Genomic DNA, 21,797 nt, shown 5'->3' with positions numbered 1-21,797 from the left:
CAGGCGGTGGTTACGGCGACGGTGAAGCGGACATATCAAGGTTCGCCACACAATTTAAATATATATTATCGGTTCCCTATCGAGACTGTCTCCATCTCGCATCTTTCTTTTTAGGCTCAGTTGGAGAGGAGGTGTAGGACACACACGCATACATACACATACACACACATACACACACATACACACACATACACACACATACACACACATACACACACATACACACACATACACACACATACACACACATACACACACATACACACACATACACACACATACACACACATACACACACATACACACACATACATACACACACATACATACGCACACATACACACATACACACATACACACATACACACATACACACATACACACATACACACATACACACATACACACATACACACATACACACATACACACATACACACATACACACATACACACATACACACATACACACATACACACATACACACATACACACATACACACATACACACATACACATATACACATATACACATACACACATACACATACACACATACACATACACATACACATACTTCTCTCTGACAAAGGCCGCCGTGAACGCCAACAGGTGCTGCGCCGCTGGCTCACACGACTGACAAGCGCACATGCGCATACACATAATGAAGCTGACGGTGTGTGCCTATCAACAGCGCATCCGGGAAGCGTGGTGAAGAGTATAGGGAGAAAGGTAGACAGGTAAAGAGTTCCGTCAGTAGTGTGAGAAATCCTGGGCGGTGCTGCAACATAATTATTAGGCAAAAACAACGAGCCAGTGTCTTTTGCTTTAACGAACGTGGACTTGCTTTGAGGTCAAGGCAGTGACAGGCGTCTTCTTTTTTGTTACTTGCTTCACTAGGTGGATTGGTACGATTGGATTGGTTGCTTAACAGACCACACGTCGTGCGTAGAGGGATACAGCCCTTCTATTAGTGTGTGAGCATGATGTCACATTTCCCTCTGTCACGTACGTGCGTTGTGCTCTGTGAAATTATGTGCGTATGCCTGCGTGCGTCGAAACGGAGCGCGGGTACGGCATGAACAGGACAAGATGACGAAGGGAAGCATGTCCCGGGAAGCCCGCCCGCCGGCCCGCCGCTGCCAACAACTAAAAAGGAACCCATGGGAGCATATTGCCTTAATATAAATATGTGTTGCTTTGGAGTGTTAGAGAGTGTGAATTGCTGCACTTGTGGTAACCTCAGATGCATAGGAGGGCTTGACTCCAGCGGAACCAACATTCCCGGAACGTTCTTGGCGTGTAAGCCACTCGCAGGAGTGATGACAAAATGGTTCCAGGCACAAAGACAATTTACCAGATGGTTACGCTTCTGCACCTCTCGCAGTTCAGTTTCCGAAAACCGCTGTACGGCATGCGCCCCAAGAGCTGCCAGACAACAGTTTTGCCCTAATTTGCGTTTGGGTTTGGGAAAGCATTATTCGCTCCTCAAAGGCTCGGCCATGGACGGGCGACAGCAAGCAGGTCATCGAGTGGAGTCCAATTATAGCCCGGTTCTAGTGTAGGACTTTAGACGCCGAACACACAGTATAAGCGCACCCTGTGCGTCTGGACACAACGCGCTCTTGTTATTACATGTCCACTGCATAGCAAGCAAACGTGTTGGTCGGCACTTTCCTTGAAACACGGAAATGCAACCATTAAGCTGGGCTGCAACGTTGCTGTTCCTTTCTCTTTGTTCTCCTGCAATGGCTACTATGGGTGAATATACCAAAGGCTTGCTGCCAAGCTCCGTGCCCGTGGCAGAAGCGGTTCTCATCTTGGGTATTACGCTTTCAGTGCTATCCGTCTTGGTGCTGCTTGTTGGTAGGTGTTCATGAAAGCGGTTTTGTAACCATCGCTTATCACTTGTGAGGGTATGCGCGACCGGTGAAAATGAGTTCATGAAACGTCCTTGCTATTTTATTCCGCGCGACCGAGTATGTCCTCTTGTCAATCTTATTTCCTCTCCGTGCCATGATGCAGCTTTGCTGGACCTTGCGAGCACAATCGCTTATCGTTCAATCGCACACATTGGTAAGGCGCTCCCAAAGTGGACCACAGCCAAGACAATGTCTTTGCATGCAGATAACCCAGCGGCTGCGGGTAGGGAGGTTTACAGCAAACTGCAAACAAAGTAAAACACGGTTCTTAACCGGGAGATTTCGCGCCATGATCGCTGGGAGGAAATAGGCAATAATCTACGAACATTTGTCCGGGGACATCGCGAGTCCCCGGGAAATATCCAAGAGACCTGGGTTGAGTAGAATCCCCGTGTAGTTGGACTGAAGTTACCCAAACCCCTAACGTGTCTTGGAACCCGCAGTACTTGCCACGCTCTGGCTCCCCGTGGTGGGCATGTCTATATCCCTCGTCACCAAGCGGCATTTCCCGGCCGTGGCTTTTGTAGCTGCGGGTGCCGTCTTCATTGCCGTTCACGCGGTCCTGGCCGTGCGGCAGTTTTGCTGGTGCTGCTGTGCTGGCGCTGCCTTTAAGGGGTCCTCCACAGAAAATCCCAAATCGGCTCTCCTGGTGAGAGTTGCTTCTAGCTGTTCTACATGGCCTTGAAACGTCTACACATCACCTTGCATCATCTTGTGCATGTTTGGTGGGCTGTGGGGAACCGAAAGTCCTGCATGCGTCGTTGCTACATCCCCTGTGGACGAGCAAAATTCAAGCTTTGGGGACTGAATGTCCCATTGTTACATCCCATTGCAACGGATTCCGACCAGCACTTTTAAGAAAAAATATTATGCAGTAGTAGATTTCGTCCCTGGGGCACACTTGCCGGGGTTTGCAACCCCTTCTGCATTCCACGCCACTTTCGCGCCAACTTGCGAGCACATCCCGACTTCCTTCCACCCTTCCGCCTCCAAACGTTCCTCCGCTTCCCCCTCCCTCCCCCTACGTCTGGTGTACACTCTTTTGCCCTGGCAGCAGCTTCACTCGTTCGTGGTTCGTCTTTCCCCCTTCCAACCCCTTCCCCTTCCCTTCCAACCAACCTTCAAAACTGCAGAAATCCCCCACCAGCGGCGACACCCACGCCCAGCAAGGCCGCCTCGATTCGCCCACGGGCAGTGCAGACCCAGGTGCAGGCAGCTGCGATCAGTTCAACCCTGTTGCGGGTGTGCATGGCGCAGCCGGACTGGAGGGCCGCAACCCCTTCCACGCCACGTATGGGATGTTGCCTGGGAGCTCTGTGTTTGCCTACCAGATCTTCATCCCTGGCGCTGAGGACCAGCTGCAACCCGGAGGAGGAGGAGGCGGCGGCGAATCTGTCTGGGGCCAGTCGAAATCGTCACGACATGGCAGCCCTGGCAGCGAGGGTCGTAGCCATGTGCGTGGAAGCGGGCAGCTCCTGGTTCAGCTACAGCCGCCGTCTTCTGGCCCTCAATAGTGGCGGCGGCAGTAGCTGTGCGATACAGCGGCGGACGATGGCCGCACAGCCGTTTGCGGGGCAGTCGCTTTGTTGGGGCCTCTCGCAGCGCTTTTTGGGGCCTGCCCAAGTTGTTTGTTTTTTCTGTCGCTTTGCCCCACGGGGTGAAGGGTACAGAGCACGGCAGGATCAGTGTGCAGCAGCGTGAGGTTGAGCAGCGGCTGCGGGGGGGGGGTAGGGTAAGAGGTGGCGCAGGTGCGTGCGGAGTGTGCGGTGGAGTCTTTTGCTTGGGAGGAGCGGCGGGAGAGCGGGCGGAGAGCACGTGCTTTGTGGAGCATGTTGTGGCGGCCAGTTGGTGGCTGCTGGGGTCCTCCTGGTGGCGCTGTAGGTGCTGGTGGCGCTGGAGGGCACACGGTGCGGACCTGTGTATGTATGTATGTATGTCTTTGCGCGTGTTGCCGTGTACGCCAGCTGCCTGGCATTTGAAGCCGCATACGGCGCTGGCGGTGGTGGTCGATGCAACGGATGGCAACGCTTTTGACGTAAGCATCGCAGCTTTGTTGAATTGCAGGTGGGTGAGTATTTCACTCTTATTTCACTCTTGCTGTGCAACAGGACGGCAGACAGACAGACAGACAGACAGACAGCAGATGCACGCGAGTCTGCTTCGAACATTGGCCGAGGCGACGCGGCATGTCCAAAATTATTGTTTCGTTCTCTGTGTCTGTTTCTTTTAGCAGCATATTATGCGACAAACATTATGTATGTGAGACACCAAGCTGTATTACCTCTTATTGAATGCGGGTGGATAGGAAGGTGATATGCCAGTCCTCGCCTTGCCAGTCATTTGTGGTCGTCACAGCGTCGGCGGTTGACTTGCAACCTGACGGTGCATTTTTCCATGACTGGACTGGGACTGGTCTGGGACTGGGACTATCGTGCAGAAAGTGTGGTCGCACTTATGATGTGGGTTGTAATAGGACGGTGCCCCGGTGCAGAGCGGTGCCCCGGTATAGATGATCTCATTGAGGGGTGTACCTGCTGGCGGGAAATAAAAAACATTTAGGGCTCTGCCAGATGCTCTGCCAGATGCTCTGCCAGATGCTGGGTTGCTTATCGTTTTCCTTTGCGGGGACAGACAGCGATATGCGGCTTGTGTGCGCGCATTTGTGTGTGTGTGTGCGTGTGTGTGTGCGTGTGTGCCATCATCCATCATTTGGGTAGTGGTGTGTTCGGATGGTTGATAGTGCTCTGGGGGCGCGTGGCTTTCCTTGACCTGGGGGCTCGGCTTAGCAGCAGCACCAGCAGCACCAGCAGCAAGGAATCCTCCTGTGCGGCATAAGTTCCTGGTAGCGGTGTTATTTCCATTGGGAAGGGTAGATTGGGGCTGCATTAGAGCTTTTTTGGGGAAATAGCTCTATTTGTGACATTAGACACTATCGGACTAGTGCACATAAATGACGACGACGCTTTGACTATTCTCCGTAGAGGAATGCATGTGAACGGGGTCTGAATGGTGTGTGCCTGTTTGTGCGTGTTTGTGCGTGAGTATGATCTTCCATCTCCCATCAGCTTCCCATTCGTTGTTGATCTGTTCTGTCCTGACCGCGGTTTAGGCGTCGAAAAAACAAGGCAGTCTCTAAGGCGTCATAGTCTCGCGTCATAGTCTTACGTCATGAGTCATATCGTACAGTTTGATGGTGGTGCATATAGGCGTGGGACGATGCTCTTGGTGATGCGGCAGCTTTGGCTGTCTGGCTGCCAAGCAGCGGCAGTGAAAGCAGCGGTCGCGGAATTCTTCTTTAAAAGCCTTTTAAAAGAGGAGTCGATCGCCGGGGGATGTGTTTTGGATGCGTGTGTGGGGGGGGGGGGCACGTTGTGGCACATTTGAATTTGGGGGCCTCTTTTGTAGATAGGTGTGTAGGGCTTGTAAGCCACGATTTGCGATTCGGAGCGGATGCTCCGTGCAAGGGGGGTGTTGGGGTTGTGCCGCCCATACGGTATGTGCTTTGTTTGGTCCACGTGCTATGGTGCGAAGGTGACTTAGGTGCTTGAGTCTTTTTGTCTGTGTCTGTGTGTCTGTGCCTGTCAATTTGCCTTTTGCTATTGTTTATGATGTGCAATGCTAATTATTTCGGTTAAGCTGTCTTCAAACAAGATTTGCTGAGCTTGCTTGGTTTCTGGTTTCTTGCTTGGAGGATCGCGACAGGAATTTCGAGGTAGCGACGACTTGAATGGTATTTGTTTTAAAGTTATCGTCATGAAAGGGGTTTCATCATGGTTTTTTGCAGGACGGCTATAATTGAGCAGAGCATCATCCGGCGCGCTCCAGGTGCGGCAGATGATAAATCGCGGCAGGTGTGCGTGCGCTGATATGCAAAGACGGAATTTACATAGCATTAATCAGCTGGTTTACATGTATGTGCGTATTTTTGATAATCCTGTTCTTGATGCTTGGTGAATTACTTGTAATGGATTTTTGCTTTGTATGTTCTCCGAGTTGAGGTAACAAATGGTCAGCCCGCAGCAGCTCTCAACGATGCTCCAGTGCGCTATGCCGGGAATTAAGTTCTTGCTGAGTCCGATCCGGGCTTGGCGATCACCGGCGCTGAGGAGAGAGAGGGGGAAGGCCATTCAGGAGGCAGAGACAGTACACGCAAGAGCAGCACAAGTGACGAGGTCCCGCGCGCCCGCCTGCACTCCAATCCTGTACGCTCATGCCGCGCACCACATACATCAATAAAATAAACGAAGGCCACCCGGACGTCCCATAATATACGTGCCATATATCCCTCAACGTTTCCTTGACGGCATGGCCGTGAACACCGGAAAGGTGCATTCCGTGCAGCGCGGACCGCATACAGCTGTCCTCACCAGCGCTATAGAATTTATGGATCTGGTGGATCTGATGCCAAAATGTCGACCTTTTCAACACCCTGGACTTCCGTTAATAAAGGAGCAAAGTATATGTATCTATGCTTGCGACATCGACGGCAAATACGGCGACGCACGGTAATCTTATCATAATCGTTGCTGAAGCAGATCGGCATTTCCTTGAGGATCAACAACTTGTTCAACACTGTCCGTCCCCAAGACCTCCATAGATACATACGACTTTTACTAAAAATTGATTGCATCAATTGACAACGAAACAGCGAGCAGAACAACTGGAAAATCTGAAGTCAAACAGCCAAAATTTGTTTTGACGATTCCTGTCAAACCCACAACTGAACCTATGCTGATGATTATGGTTTCTCGCCACAAAAAATCATTGCATGAACATGCTTCCTGACTGACTGGGGTTGTTCACGCTTAACACACATGCCCCAACTCGCCTTCTTTCACTTGCCGGCTCTCGCCACCAGCCATTCGACCTAATCCATGCCATCAGCATTCCAATTGCCATCCCGATCAGTCCGGTCCTTTCTCCAATGTCAACCCAACATCTCCAGTGCTCCGAACAGCTTGAAGGCCAGGTAAAGCAGCGCGATCAGGAAGCCCACAGCAATGATGTCCTGGTTGCCTGTGTCGCCTCCTTGGTAGAACTGCGTAGTGGTCCATCAAAGGGTCCGGCAGCGCATCCACATACTTAAGAGGGGAAATAGATAGAGGTAGATGGACAGATAAATATAGATAGATAGATACATAGATAGATAGATACATAGATTGATATAGATACATAGATTGATATAGATACATAGATTGATATAGATACATAGATTGATATAGATAGATAGATAGTTAGAAAGAGTGTGTGTGTCACATTAGGAGGAAATATGAGGGTAAGGAGGAGGAGGAGGGGGAGGAGAACATCGGGGAATGTGTTGTGCTAATGATATATACCACATCACTGAGCTGTCTGACATGATTCGGCGCACCAACCAGCAATTACCCCAGCGAGTGCAGGCCCGTACACGGCAAGATGCGGTCGGCTGCAACACCTGGCCGCCGCCAGGGCCCCCCCCCAATTGAACCCCCAACAGGTTCGGGACTTCGAGATTCTGCAGTTGTCCCAGGTGTCGAAACACACACCAGCTACTCCTGCCCTTCCTCAAAACCGTACATTCATACATTCATACATTCGTACGTACCCGTGTCGGATCGGCCGGTAAGTTGGTGGAGGTGCCGTCGCCGCCGCCACCGCCCAGCTTCTGAAGCGCTTTGCCGGCGCCGTCACGCGCGTCTGCTACAGCTTGCTTCGCGGACCAGCTGTAGCGGTTAAAAGTCGCCAGCAAAGCGGCTGGCGGTGGGCAGCGCGACAGGTCCCAGCTTTCCCTGCAGCGGGGATGTAGGTACGGTTAGTCAATTGGCGTTATGTTTGACAGTTGGAGCAGTTGGTTGTGCGGGCTGGATCTGCAAAAAATGAAAAGGAAGGGTCAGGAAATGGGCGCGCACCATGGCGGCGCCCCCATGCAGGCAGGAGCTGTGATCAGCACCAAGTCCGTACCAACCACTACCTAACCAGTAACCGTTTTAACCGCTCAATCAGCCCTTATATCATCGGCCGCGCTTATCCCTCCTAACACGCCAGGTATCACTCACCGCAGTGACGTGATGCGGCCCGTTAGTAGGTTGTGTTCGCATGTGGTGTTGAAAGACACGTCCAGCAGTATGCCGCCCAACCGCCCAACCAACCGCCAACTGATTTCGCTTGTACCCTTGTCCAGCATGCGCATCTTGACGATTGTCTGTGTGTGCATCCCGCATATATTGATATGGATGAGTCTGCTTCCAAACCATATATTTCCGAATAGTATAATCCCAAATCATAATTCCGTATAACATTGGACGCCTATCCAAGCGGTACACGTACACCAGAAAACATGTGCGATATCGAAAAAAGAAACATCAAGAACAGCGTGTTTGCGTATTTGTGTATTTGCATGTTTGCGTGTGTTTGTACCGGACGCAGCAGACGGAAGTGCTTCCCAAGGTGCATGCGGCTTTGTACCGGCCGTGTCGTGTACTTGCGGCCGCGGAGATGCGAGTGCACACACTCACTCACTCACGCACGCACGCACACACACACAAAAAAAAAACACGAGCTGCGCATAAAGAGGCAGTGGAAGTAGCGCGGTATAAGTGTAGCTGTATGCGGGTGGGTGGGGGGGAGAAAGGCGCCCCGCGTTTGGGGGGAGTAAGGGCGTGACTTGCCCTGTGTGCTCTGTAAGCTGCAAAACATACATACACCCCAACCCCGCCCCTTTCTCCCCTCACTCCCGCCGCAAAGCCATCCCCCTCGCACCCCACCCAGATTTACGACGCCCCACCAGGCTGGGCTCCTGCACATTATCCGCCACCCAGCGCTGCCGAGTGAAGCCCTCGGGGCCAGTGAAGGTGCGGAAGCCATCCTGGAAAATGAGGGTGGGTTCGTGCGGGTTACGGTTAGGGCTCGGGCCCAGGCTGGTGGGTCGGTGGGTCGGTGGGCACAGGGGTGACTGGATACCGCCTTGTCCAACACGGGACGAGCTGGGTAGCTGGGTGAGCTGGCAACCGCCGTACTAGTCAACCACGCTAGCATTGTGCCATGCCGTGCACTCCCCACAACCCGTATGCGCCTTCCCCCATGTACGTCATGTACGTCATGTACGTCATGTACGTACTTATATGCCGTATGGCACGTACCGAGTACGTTACGCCGGGCTGGTAGAGGCTGGTGGTTGTGTATCGTCCCCGCTTGAGCTCCCTGGCTAGGCTGCGGACCGTTTGCTCCACCGCGGGTGAGGAGGTGCACAGGAAGTCGTCGCAGTAGTTGGTGTCCAGGTCTGTGACGGGGAGGACGAGAGGATGATGACGAGGATGATGACGAGGAATGAGGATAACGAGGGCCCGTGGACACGGATATGCTCGTGGACAGATAGACAGATAGATAGATAGATAGATAGATAGATAGATAGATACATATATAAGAAATATAAAATAAATGGATGAATAGATAGCTGGATGGAGAGCTGGATAGAGAGCTTCACTCGGCACCACGCTTAGACGCGACAAGCAAACCGTCCGTGCGCTCCTGGTGGCAGGCCTTTTGCAGCCCCCGATGTAATGTAATAACAACAGCAACTACTATTTGTAAACTGAAAATCGCAGCACATGTAAGCAAGAAGAGAGGCCATATAAGAAGGGGGTGAGAGAAAGACTTGAGAGAGAGAGAGATTCCGTCGTAACTGGCTCCCCCGTGTGTGGTTGGGGGGCCGGGGGGGCCGGGGAGAGTGCTTGACGGAGAGAAGGCGGAAGGAGCGATAGGGGAAGATGTGATGCGGGTGTGCGGATATGTCCCGAGGGAGAAGCTGGCGGGAGGGGGAGCCCCAAGACCACCCGGAGGGTCAGGGAGGCCATCACGCAGGAGAGCCAAGAAGAAGGAAAGTGGCGGTTTCGGAGGGTGAGATAGCAGGAGGTAACAGAGTTTTTTCGGGGTCGCGGGTCCCGCCGAAACCAATCTCCGTACAACCTCCCAGCCCCTGTGGGAAGCCTGAGAGGCTAGCAATACCTTTGCATTTTTGTACAACCAGAACACACACGAATACCTGCCGAGTACTGCAGACCTGTATTGCTTTCTCCGCCCTGGCAGGCGCGAGTTCATACAGGGGATGGATGACCGAAATTTCACCTTCGAGCTCCAACACCACACCAAAGCCAGCTGTAACCATGACTTCATCCCCTCAAGGTTCTTTCTGATAGGTGCACTTTAACCGTGTCCCCAGTCTGCTTGAGGACATTACCTTCTATCGACTTGAGTGAAATGGAGTCCAAAGGACTTGGCTCGGTCTCCACTGCCCGAACAACACAGGATCGCCTTCCTGGTCGCGTATTAGAAAAATGGCATGGCCTGTGTGGTAGCCAGGCTCCAACGAAAGGGCAGGACGCACGAGAGGTGCGCTTGATCCCATTCGAGCTGCAGTTGCTAACGTGTTGGCGGAGCATTGTATAAATAAAGAGCTGTACAGTATGTTTACTTCCAAAACGGGAGCATGGTAACGGTTTATCTTACTGGTCATTGTTTGCGTTCAGTCGTAACGTCGTCGCGAGCCACGCAAGCAAAGGTGCCGACGCTTTTATATACAAGCATAGCAAGCATAAGTTTCCATACTTTTCCACACATCATCACCACTGCTATCCATTTCTCTACTAGACCAGGACACTGGCCTGGGCTGCCTTTCCAAAGAGGATAGCCTGTGCCATGAACCACACACACGGCGTCGCGATACTTCTTCACCAGTTCCTAATCCCCAAACAACCCCTCAAAAAACCACAAAAAGAAACTTAAAACAATCAATACATCCCTCTTCAACCAAAACGCAGCCAAGTCCATGATGCGCGCGAGTCTGAAAACAATTTATACCTGCGAGCCCGCAATTGCAGCTAGCGCTCCCACAGCAGCATGTACCCCAATACGCTTCTCACGGCTCCCCCTACCCCGCCCGAAATCCCGCCCACAGCCCTCCGCAACACCCCCGGCGGCCGCGAGCCGCCTTCGCCGCCCTCCTCCCCCTCCCCCTTCGCCGCCCTCAGTCGCTTCACAAATAGGGCGCTGCTCCCCCCTCGGCGGCCGCCCCTTCCCAACCCCCAAACCCCCCTGGAGCTGGACTCTGGGAAACCCGGCAGCTGCCGCGCCCAGGCGCCCGCCTGGGCCCCCACCAGGGGCCGGAAGCCACGTTCGCGCCACAGCTGCCGTACGGCCCTTCCATCATCCTTTCCCTTTCCGGGCGCCAGCGCCACCACCCAGTGCTGCATCCGTGCCTCGTCCAGCCAGCTCTCCAGGGAGGTTAACAGTGCCCTTCCGGGATCCAAAATCCGGGATCCAAAATGTGCGTCAACTAAAAACAAGTGTCTAGGATCCAGGATCCAATCGGACATTAGGCATCAAGCACTATCAAGCAAAAGTATTCAGAATCTAAGGCAGGAAAGTTTCTCTTGTAATTATTTCAATGCTCGGGGTTATTGTAACCAATACATAGCAACTGTTATCTAATGGATTGATAAAGATATGCAGTACGAGTATGCGTGCAGAAACAACATTTCCCAAGTTGAATTTTTTTGTCCGTTTTTTTTGAGCGGGGTACGGCACGCAATTTACCAGGAGTGAGGGTGACATACATACATACATACTCGTGTATGCCATCCCCTCGCCACTTCACTTCGGAAAACTACGACATCCTGTTGTTCTCAATATATTCCTTCATTCCTTCGTACATTCCTTCGTACATACATACATACATACACACACGCACCTGAAATGGCCCTTCCCTTGGGCCTCATCCGCAGTTGCCGCAATATCCATCACCACCACCTCCCTTCCGTACACATCCATGGTTGCGGCGCTGACTGCCGTACCGCGAGCATCGCGCAGCAGTACGGCGTAGTCGCTGTCCAGTACGGCATCCACAACGCGAGGGCCGTACTCCGAGGAAAGCACGGCAGATGCCTAAAACACACGCGTGGCCGGAGAAAGGGAAAAAGAGGGATGAAGACAACGAATCGTGAAAAACGGGAGATGGCAACAACACGAACGACAGGCACTACCAACACCATACCAACCCCCATTACCTGCTGCAGCGCCTCCAGGCCCTCTTGCCGTACATTGCCGTACATCCCGTCCAGTTTCGTCGCCGCCAGCATCCAGGATCGTCCCCCTGGTGCGGGCCCGGGCCCGGCAGCCGCTCTTGACCTCCACAGGCTCGCCACCTCGGCACAGTCCTGAGGCGGCAACAGCAGCAGCAGCAGCAGCCGTGGTGGCGGCAGAGGCGGCAGTAGCGCCCCAACCGACCCGTGGGTCGGTTGGGAGAGTTATGATATGATCATGATGCGCATCGGTACCTGCCTACCTACCTAAACTACCTACCACGGCTTACTGAGCAACACTGACCTTGCAATGGTGCCACTCCGCCGTACAGCCACCGCCGCCGCCGCCCTCCTCGCTAGCGCCGGCCGCCGCCGCCAGCCCCTGGCCCCCCAGCCGCCGCCGCCTCCGTGGCCGGATATCGAGCCCCCGATAACGACAACACTGCTCGTGGAAGCCGCGGTGACAGCCGTCGCACAGCAGTACGGCACCGCCCTTGGAGCGCCGCCAACTGCGGCTCCCGCCGCCGCCGCCGCCGAGTCGTCCTCGGCAGAACCCGCACTCCAATCTGTATGTATGTATGTAAGCCACCGCGGGATGGAGCCAGTGTAATCATGGTTGTTGAGGTGGTTGTGATTGTGGTAGTTGTGGTGGTTGTGGTCTGTGGGGGGCCCAGCAGTGATATGGCGGCAGTGGTGATGGATCGCGTTGAGCAGAGGGGAGCCCGTACGGCACATGCGACACCGTCGTGTTCCGCTGCCACCGCCTGTGCCATAAGGCCCCCCTCTCTCTCTGTGCCTTTATGACCCCTCTTTGCTCTCAAGGACGGGGCTGTGGGAGGTGAGAGGGCCCTCCCCCTTCCCCTTCCCCTTCCCCTCCCCCTCCCCCTTCCCCTTCCCCTTTCCGTCTCCCTTCCCCTCCCCCTTCCCCTTCCCCTTTCCGTCTCCCTTCCCCTCCCCCTTCCCCTTCCCCTTTCCGTCTCCCTTCCCCTCCCCCTTCCCCTTCCCCTTTCCGTCTCCCTTCCCCTCCCCCTTCCCCTTCCTCTTCCCGTTCCCTCCCCCTCCCCCCGGGAGTAAACGAAGGAGGAGACCCCCTCTGCTACTGCCGCCTCCCCGCTGGGGATCCGCTCCCACCGCCACCCGAGGAGCAGCAGTAACAGTACCAGTAGCCGCATTCATTACACCTTTATTGGGCCCACCTAGACAGGGTCGCCTCCGCCTCCACCTCCGCCGCTACGCCGCCTCCGCCACCACCCGGGCTCCCCGCCTCCCCGGCGTCGCCCTCCGTCGGTCGGAGATCTCCCCCTCCGCCGTCGCGCATGAGCTCCGCAAGGACCCTCTGTGCTCGATCCAGATCCAGATCCAGGTCTGCACCGGAACGCAAATCCACGGAACCTGCAGGCAGCAGCCGTTGCAGCAGCAGCAGCAGCAGCGGCGGCGATGGCGGCAAGGGGGGGATGGCGACGGGGCCCCGGTGTGCCTTGTCCTTGTCCAACACACACGCACATACTCCGAGAAAGCGCGTGTCTGTCTGTCCGTGTGTCTGTCTGTCTTTTAAAACTGATGACGGACAAGACACAGTCAGCGTCTTGTCTATCTGTCTGTCTGTCTGTCTTAATATGAATGTAAAGGTGCTGTTTCCACGTGACTACGAGCGCATGTAAGAGCGCATGTGTAAAAATGTATGTATGTACATGTCGATGTACGTATCGACATCGACATGTACGGAAATGCACGGATATCGGATCACCCGGCTCATTGCGATATCGGACTCGTCCCTGCAAAAACCCTAGCTGGCTGGCTGGCTGGCTGGCTGGCTGCTGCAATGAGCTGCTGGCGGCTCCCTCCCCACCGCCTTCCCAGAGACCCGGGGGGAGGGGGGAAAGACGAACCACACGCGATTGAAGCTGCTGCCAGGGCAAGATAGTAGCAACCGAAAGAACTGACCGAAAGGCGTCCGTGGGGGAGGGGGGGGGTCCATTGCCCCCTTACCTGCTTTTAACTTAGAGATACCCTGGCCCCCTCCCACCGCCCCCTTAGACAGTTCTCACATACTTCTCTGATATATATACTTCTGGCGTGTCAGTCTATATCCTCCTTGGCATCAGCTTTACTCGTTCACGTGGTTCGTATCCCCATCCTCCCCCCTCCCCCCTCCTACTCCAGAGAGCCCCGCTTCACCCGCCCAAATCCTAATCCCAAACCCAAGCCCAATCCCAATCCCAATCCCAGCCCGCCAACCAGCCGTCCAGCACCCACCTCCACCTCCACCGCTCCCTCCGTCCGCTCCGAAACCAGGTTGCCGCCGCTTCTGGATCTGGTTCCGGAGCCGCTGCTTCGGATCATCTGGATCATCGGCTTCAATCACCCTGATGAAAATATACAAGGTCGGGATACGCCCCCCAGCGGCGAGTTCGTAGGTATAGCACCATCATCGGCATGAAGAGTCAGTGAGTGGCACCAAGAGGGGCGGGGAGAATGCGGGGGAACGGGGAGGAGGGGGGAGGAGAGAGGGGGAGGACGCGTGTGCCCTATCGCCGTACAGTACCCATATAGGTACAGAAGGCAACGAGTTGCCGCTCTTAGCAATGCCAGTGCGGTGGTGGTGCGACTGCTACTGCTGCTATGTACCTGGCGAGGCTGAAGAGCGGCTGTGGGGGATACGTGCCACAGGACGGCGAGTGCGAGTGGGAGTGGAAGTGCGATGGCGGCGCCGCCCAGCCGGTGGCGGCGGCGGCGGCGGCGCCGCCGCCGCCATTGCCATCGCTAGGTCCGCTTCCGATGTTCATACTGTCAATGCCACTGTCGCTCCTGCTACTGCTATAGCCACCAGACACGCCGGCAGTTGCAGCCCCTAGAGCTGTAGCCTCTGCTTGCCGGCCCGGGGGGGGAATGCTAGACTGCTCATCCAGAGGTACGGGGAGGAGGCCAGTGGGAAGCCGGGGGTGCGGCGGCTGCAGCGGCGGCGCGGAGCCAACGTGGTTTGCAATCGTGACGGACGCGACCGTACGGCACATCACGTGCAAGGTGCTCAACAAAAAGCCGTTGATTGAAGGCCGGCAGGTCGTTGCAGCGTCAGTGCAGCAGCTGCTGTGGAAGGGGTTGCTGGTGCTGCTACCGATGATGCCTGTACGGCCATGTTGTGGCCAGTCGCTGGCGGCCGTTTTGTCCGGTGATAGAGATAGCGGAGAGGCTGAGGAATGCGTGGGTGCATTGTCACTGGCATGGTTGGCGGTGGCGGTGGTGCCAGAACGAAGCTGGGAGCGACATCTGCGCGTCCTTGCCGCCCAGTTCGCCGATGACGCAGATTGTGTGCGGAAGCAAAGCAGAATTGGCAATTCGATTTTGTTTGCGCCATCGCAAGATGAACTCAGGCTAGGGTTCGCGGTGTGGCATGGAAAGACTGGCCCTGCTAGGAAGCAGTTAGGCCGCCTCTGCTCGGCCATGGTGTTAGTGGTGAATTAAATCTATGGCGTAACGCTTTCTTTAGCGAGCTTTCAGGCTCTGGCTTCAGCTCCAAATATGGTCTGATGGTTAACTTGCCGACACAATCGCCGCCGGACGAGCCACGACAGTCCCGACTCAAAACCTTCTTATCATCTAGCACTTCTAAGCTTAGGTTTTTGTGTCATGTGTTATTGCTAACGGCCTTCATGTTACCGTGACGAATTTTCCTTGTTTTAGCAAAGATGTTATCAAAACGGGTTGTGATGTGAATTGTTAAACGCCATGCACCAAGATCATCGGATATTTTAACCACAGGAGACACCATACCAACATACAGTTTCTTTGCTATAGGGTTGCTCCATAAGCAGGAACAGCGATGGTGCGCCTACATGAGCTGAGCCTGGGCGACACGTTTGAGGACCTCCTCGTGGAGGTATCGCCTGATTACTTACTTTCCATGTGCACAGATATCATCAAGCAGAAACGGGCACCAGGGAGTTTTTCTGCGGCGCCGGCGCCGGGTTGACCGTGACACAACTCCGGACATTGCCCACCGGACCTTGCTTTGACCAGACCGCTGCCTGCCTGGTCTGGTCATGTATGCCCCTCTGTAAATCACCTCCAGCAACCGCACCACCCATGGAATCACTAGGCCAGCCTTTCTTCAGACCCGGTGTGCCAGAGACACTTCAGTAGCAATATCCTACACACACATACACCCTCTCTCTCTCTTTTTCCAATCGTGGCCTTCCAGTTACAGCTACCTTTCTCTTCCCACAGCTTTGGGGTTAAGCTCTATGCCAACCGGACTTTTGTCCGGCTCCGAAACCGCACGCCACCATTAGGCGCCTTTGCTTCCCCCTGCTCCCCGCACCCTCCCAAACCCTTTCCGTGCTCTGCTGTCGCACTATGTTCTTGGCGTTTCGCAGCTACCTTCCCTTCCTTCCCAAGCACGAGAGGCCTCCGCCCGTCCCCCGCCCACGGCAATCCACCGCAGGTCTATCAGCTGGAGGGGGTGGACCCCGCATCCAAGCCCCGCGACCCCGTCTACTCGGCGCTCGTCCGAGACCCCTCGAGCTACTGCCGCCTGATCTACAGAGCCAACAACAACTGTAAACCAAGCAATGTGAAGCGGGGGAAGTTCTACCGGATTTCAGGTACAAACTTGAGTAAATTCTTTGCCGTATATGTACGGCAGTAATGATTGCGGTGTTGCGTTCTGGGGGATTTATGCTGCGTACTGAGGGGGTGGTGGAAACGCGGGAGGAGGTCTACGGGGGGGTTGTCAGCATTCTCTGGTGTGGGAGGGGGGTGAATTCGGGGGAGCGAGGTGGGGGGAGGGAGTTTTGGTCCCAGACGCGTTCAAGAAGCGCGCTTGCGCCCCAGGACCTCGGGAACCCGCCACCCAACTAACCGGCCACGTGGGGGGGGCGGTTTCCGTGTCCTAAACAGGCAGGGTCAGCAGCTACCGCGGGCGCATGCAGATCCAGATCGGCAGCTCATGGGGCCGTGTGGAGAAGGTCAATGGTGAGGAGGTGAGACGGTGGTGTGGGCCGTGTGCGCGCTGCAGGCAGGCAGGGAGGGAGGGGAGGGGAAAGGTCATTTTAACGCAACAAAAAGCAACAAAACGCAACAAAAACGCAACAAAAACGCAACAAAAAAACGCAAAAGGACTTTTATTATGTGTGGTGTTGTTTATCTATGCATCTGCGCGCGTGTGTGAGTATGGCGCCGTCCCTCCCCTTTCCCCCCTCCCCCGGGTTCGCCTCCCGGGGCCTCAAATTGAACTCAATTCTGATCTGGGTCGCTTTGTTCCTCCTGGGTTACCCCCTCGCTCGTCCACTTGGGTCGGTCGGTTGCTGCCTATCGAGCTGTCGTCTCTGCGCCATCTGGGTCGGCCCGTGTCAGTCTGTCAGTTTGTCTGTTTGTCTGCTGGCCTGTTTGTCTGTCCCAGATTGAGACCCATCTGGGTCGGGCGGTGCCGAACCCCCCTGACCAATGCGTGGTTCACGTCAGCTGCAACCGCCCGCCGGCCCCTCCATCCCCACCCCCCAGCTTCGCCATGCGTGTGTTTCATCGCAACCCTCCCCACCCACCCCTCCAAGAGTCATCTTGCCCCCCACCCCACCCCCCGGCTCTGTTTGGTGGTGATGTTGCCTCCCGGATGTCGCTGCTACCGTATACTGCAGTTCGTCTGCAACCTGTCGTACAGCCCAGCAACGGACCTGTCTGCAGTTGAGCGATGGTACGGCGTGCTGGTCGTACACGCTGCATCCGTCGGTGGGGCGGCGGCCGCCGGCAACGGCTGTCAGACTCCCCGCCTTAGAGCTTACATTCTGCCAGTGTCGCGTCAGCAGCAGCAACAACAACAACAACAACAGAAACAGAAGGCGGCGGGTGGCGGCGGCGGCGCTGCCGCAGGGTTGTTGCCGATGCCGCCGGCGCCTGTGCCCTGTACGACGGCGTCGTACGTGGAAACGGAACGGTCCGCAGCGCACAGGTACGGAGTGTGCCTAGCAGTGCAGCTATTGGGGTGAGAAGCTGTGCTGGTGGTTGAAGTCTTCCTGCCCCCCAAAAGACGCCCCTTGTGCCAAAGGCGGTTTGGGGTAACTGATTTATTTACCTTGAGATTGCCCAGGGAACTGGTGAAGGCTCTTCGTCCATTATATTATATGTTCCGCCAATTCTAATAATAATATAATAATTTATAATATATAATTATTACATTAGTTTACATGATATTATTATATAAATGTATAATGTTATATAATAATTATTATTATTATATTTATATATATGAAGTTATAATATGTATGTAATAATAACATATAATATGTTATATGTTATTATATTATTAATTATATTTAGGGTTGGCACGGGTACTATACTAGAAAAGAGTACTATACTATAATAGTACTATGCATAGTACTATATACTATGCAGGGCTCTAAACTGGCACTAGTTTACGACGCTCGTACCGCGTTCGTACATAGTAAAATAGTATAGTAAAAATAGTACTAGATAGTACTAGGTTTGGGTTTGGATAGTGTCCAGTATTAGTTGGACCAAGTCGAGATCTGCAGTCAAGCTGTATTTTGAAGGGCTATAGCCGCGTCTTCGAGCTGTGCTACGTAGTTTTGATGAATAATGTCAAGGGATTCCAGTATAATGAATGACAAGGCGATCAGAGGCTTGCATCCTGGTCCAGACGTCCCCCCTGAAGTTCTCCGTTCTCGGAACGAGCTTTTTAACAAGCTACGTAACCAGAAGAAGAACGCCAAGACGGGTAGTCTTTGGGACAACTTCGATGTGGAGTGGTGGGGTGGTCTACCAAAGCTAGTCTGCTTGTTCGGCGATGAGCCGCTCAGCGCCGCGAACCCATCCTTTACCAACGCGCACCACATCAAGCAAGGTGCTTGCAAGGCTATCAAACAGCGTGCAGCGTCACTCAGCCAGCAACAGCAACAGAGTGGAACCAGCTCCGCTGCGGCGGGCCCCAGCACGGCGGATCAGCAGGCCCTCTCCAAGCGCCGGCGCGGCATTGATGGCCAGACCCTCCTCCCAGTGATTCCCGCGACTCTCGCGGGGCAAGTCGTGGAGGAGCTTGGCATGTTCTTCTACAGGAACAACGTGCCTATTCACCTGATCGAGAAGCCCGAGTTGCGGAACCTATTCGGGCTGCTGGGCGTCACCCTGCCGAACCGGAAGCAGTTGATGGGGCCAATGCTGGACCGCGCCTTGTCTTGTCAACACTGGGTCTTCTATCTGTGATTATGTCTTTATGTGCCATAACACGCCTTGAGACATGGGGTTTGGGGTCCAACTACCGGGCACTGAACTAACAAAAAGTGATCTGGATGACCACAGCGATCTGCTTTCTCATGTCTAAGTAGATATTTAGAAAGAACAAAAGAAGACCTTTCCAACGGTGTAATTTTCAGGTACAACGGTTGGTCGTACACCCCCCTTCTACTGGGAGCGTGTACCTGCCTAGTAATAGTATCATAGTACTACATTACTATATATAGTACTATTTCTTACTATACTATACTATTTGGGTAAAAAAATATAGTATTTTTGCCAACCCTACAGGCAGCCTGTACGGCCGTGTTGAAATATAATAATATAATTTATATTATAGCATGCGGGTTGCCAGCCGCCCGTGTCTGCCACCGCGAGTGGCCAACCCGCTCCCCTCCCCCGGGCTCTGCATACCCTCACCCCTTCCCCCCTCACACAGAGCCCTACGGGACGTGCTCCAAGTGGCGCCCGACGCGGCGCGCATCCTGCCGCTGCCGCCGGTCTTGCACATACAGCCTGCCACTAATTCCACAACTGCCGCTGGCAGCAACAACAACAGCGGCAACAGCAGCAATAAGAATAACGACAGTAATGACACCAAGGGTGGGGGAGCCGCCACCGCTGCAGTACCCGCGTTTTGGCACATATTCGCAGCAGGTATGCCATGCCGCTATGTCTGTGTACGTCTTTTTGTATGTCAGTATGCGTCCATGCGCGTGCGTCACGTGCATAATAATAATGGGTGGTTGTATTTATTTGTCCATAGGGGTGGTGTGCTATACAGGGTGGTAGATGTGCAGTCCGGATCCGGATCTTTTGTCCTCCATCCCTCCTCCCCCCCTGCCCCTGTGTTCATCTGTATGTCGTCAACCGCCGCGTACGGAGCTATGATGGCGGTGGGACGCAGCTTTACTGTTTACCTGCTTGCCTAGGGTGCGAGTGGTCGGCTGTGTGCTGTGTGTGTATGTATGTATGTGTCGCTCTACCTCCCAACATTGCGACCCCTTTCTTCGGTCGCAGTGCTGCAGTGCCCGGATGAAGACCTGAAGTACGTATTTGGTGAGCCACGAGGCGGCGTGTGGGTCGATCTGTGTGACTTGGCGACGGGGGAGGTGGCTGGCGGAGGGGAAGGCGGCGGCGGCGGCGGCGGCAGTAATGTGCCGGTAGTACCGGCTGCTTGGCGGGCCCCGCTGGCTCAGTTAGCAGCGATGATGCGTACGGCACACGCCTCCGGGCTCTCGGGGCTGTATGTGCCGCCGGAGGGGAGCAGCAGTACGGCGGCAGCGGCACAGCATGAAACGACGCCGCTGGCGGAGGCGGTACTGGACCCGGCAGAAGCATCTGAAGCCCCGCCACCTGCTGCTGCTGCTACTAATGCTGCTACTAATGCTGTTGCTGCTGCTGCTGTTGCTTCTTCTCCCGGCGGTGGTGATGGCAAGGAGAAGGAGGGAGAGGAGGGAGAGGATGGGGATGGGGAGGAGGAGGAGGAGGAGGGAGGGCGGCGGCGGCGGCGGCTGCTTCCGGTGACATTGCTGTCGGGCTTCCTGGGCGCGGGCAAGACGACACTGCTGCGCCACATCCTCACCAACCGGGAGCCCAGCATGCGGTGCGCGGTGGTGGTCAATGACATGGCGGAGCTCAATATTGACGCGGCGCTAGTGGCCCAGGGGTCACTGGCGGCCGCCGCCACTGCCTCTGCCTCTGGTGCCGCTAGTGGCGGCGGGCGTCGAGCTGACCGGTCGGCGGCGGTGACGGTGACGGCAGCGGCGGCGCCGGAGCGGTTAGTGGAGCTGCATAACGGCTGCATCTGTTGTACATTGCGCGGAGATCTCGTACAGCAAATTGCGGAAATTGCTGCCGACGGGCGATTTGATTATTGCGTAGTGGAGAGCACGGGCATTGGGGAGCCGATGCAGGTAGGGGGGAATATACGGGACAGAGTGCTATAGAATTATACAAGCTACAAGATATGTTGTTGATATATACAGCTATACAGCTATAGAGCTATAGAGCTGTTGCTACAGCTATCTATGGAGCCGCCGCTGTTACCGCGCTGCTGCTGCTGCTGCTGCTGCTATGCCGTCGGCGTCCGGCTAGTGATGCCCCTTCCCCCCTTCCCCCGCTCCCCCCCTCCCAAGAACGCCTTTTGGTCAGTTCTACGTCTGGTACACTCTTGCCCTGGCAGCACCTTCACTCGTTCGTCTTTCCCCTTCCCCCCCTCTCCCCCCCCTCCCCCGCGTGTGTGGTTCGTCTTTCCCCCCCCTCCCCCGCCCCCTCGGTGTCCTGAGCCCAGGTGGCCGAGACGTTTGAATTCCCGCTGGACGGATCTGACCCCGCAGCGGCGTTGGCGCTGGAGGCCGCGGCGGCGGCGGCGGTGGCGGCGAATGATGACGTGGCGGCGGCGGCTCCGGCCGCCGGTCCCCGCCGTCTCGCTGACGTGGCTCGCCTGGACACGTGCGTCACGGTGGTGGATGCGGCCAACTTGCTCGACAACCTGAACAGCTTGGAGACGTTGAAGGTGTGTGGGGGGGGGGGCCGCCGGCGGGGGGGTTGAAGGGAGTAGAGGGGAGGGAG

General features: G+C 55.1%; 4 protein-coding genes across 4 annotated transcripts in view; 3 read left to right on the top strand and 1 right to left on the bottom strand.

Moving 5' to 3' along the window:
- Positions 1–1,758: 1,758 nt before the first annotated feature.
- VOLCADRAFT_97967 (uncharacterized protein) lies at positions 1,759–5,069 on the top strand (the record flags this gene model as incomplete). The annotated part of the gene is made up of 7 exons (XM_002956886.1): positions 1,759–1,867; positions 2,367–2,572; positions 3,057–3,129; positions 3,181–3,377; positions 3,587–3,671; positions 3,888–3,987; positions 5,033–5,069. The coding sequence occupies 7 exons, from the start codon at positions 1,759–1,761 to the stop codon at positions 5,067–5,069; spliced, it is 807 nt and encodes a 268-aa protein (XP_002956932.1).
- A 1,781-nt stretch (positions 5,070–6,850) lies between these two features.
- Positions 6,851–15,421, bottom strand: VOLCADRAFT_119553 (uncharacterized protein; the record flags this gene model as incomplete). Its single annotated transcript, XM_002956851.1, has 12 exons — positions 6,851–6,961; positions 7,508–7,691; positions 7,959–8,104; positions 8,687–8,767; positions 9,042–9,181; positions 10,139–10,245; positions 11,648–11,741; positions 11,951–12,113; positions 12,283–12,544; positions 13,175–13,370; positions 14,235–14,344; positions 14,607–15,421. The coding sequence occupies 12 exons, from the start codon at positions 15,419–15,421 to the stop codon at positions 6,851–6,853; spliced, it is 2,409 nt and encodes an 802-aa protein (XP_002956897.1).
- A 377-nt stretch (positions 15,422–15,798) lies between these two features.
- On the top strand, positions 15,799–16,957 carry VOLCADRAFT_119552 (uncharacterized protein; the record flags this gene model as incomplete). Its single annotated transcript, XM_002956885.1, has 3 exons — positions 15,799–15,855; positions 16,420–16,579; positions 16,875–16,957. Coding segments are annotated over 3 exons (300 nt in total), but the record flags the coding sequence as incomplete, so codon positions are not given.
- Positions 16,958–18,590: 1,633 nt separating this feature from the next.
- Positions 18,591–21,797, top strand: part of VOLCADRAFT_97965 (uncharacterized protein) — a gene marked incomplete at both ends in the record, with an annotated part of 12,220 nt that continues 9,013 nt past the window's right edge. The window contains 5 exons of the mRNA XM_002956884.1: positions 18,591–19,189; positions 19,663–19,880; positions 20,244–20,335; positions 20,783–21,139; positions 21,517–21,741. Coding sequence (XP_002956930.1) covers positions 18,591–19,189; positions 19,663–19,880; positions 20,244–20,335; positions 20,783–21,139; positions 21,517–21,741 — 1,491 coding nt within the window. The remainder of the gene's footprint in view (positions 19,190–19,662; positions 19,881–20,243; positions 20,336–20,782; positions 21,140–21,516; positions 21,742–21,797) is intronic.

This window comes from Volvox carteri (genome assembly GCF_000143455.1).
Source record: "Volvox carteri f. nagariensis unplaced genomic scaffold VOLCAscaffold_66, whole genome shotgun sequence".
In the NCBI taxonomy this organism is placed as follows: Eukaryota; Viridiplantae; Chlorophyta; class Chlorophyceae; order Chlamydomonadales; family Volvocaceae; genus Volvox; species Volvox carteri.
The sequence above is the reverse complement of the archived record's forward strand: the minus strand, read 5'-3'. Positions and strand labels throughout refer to the sequence as shown.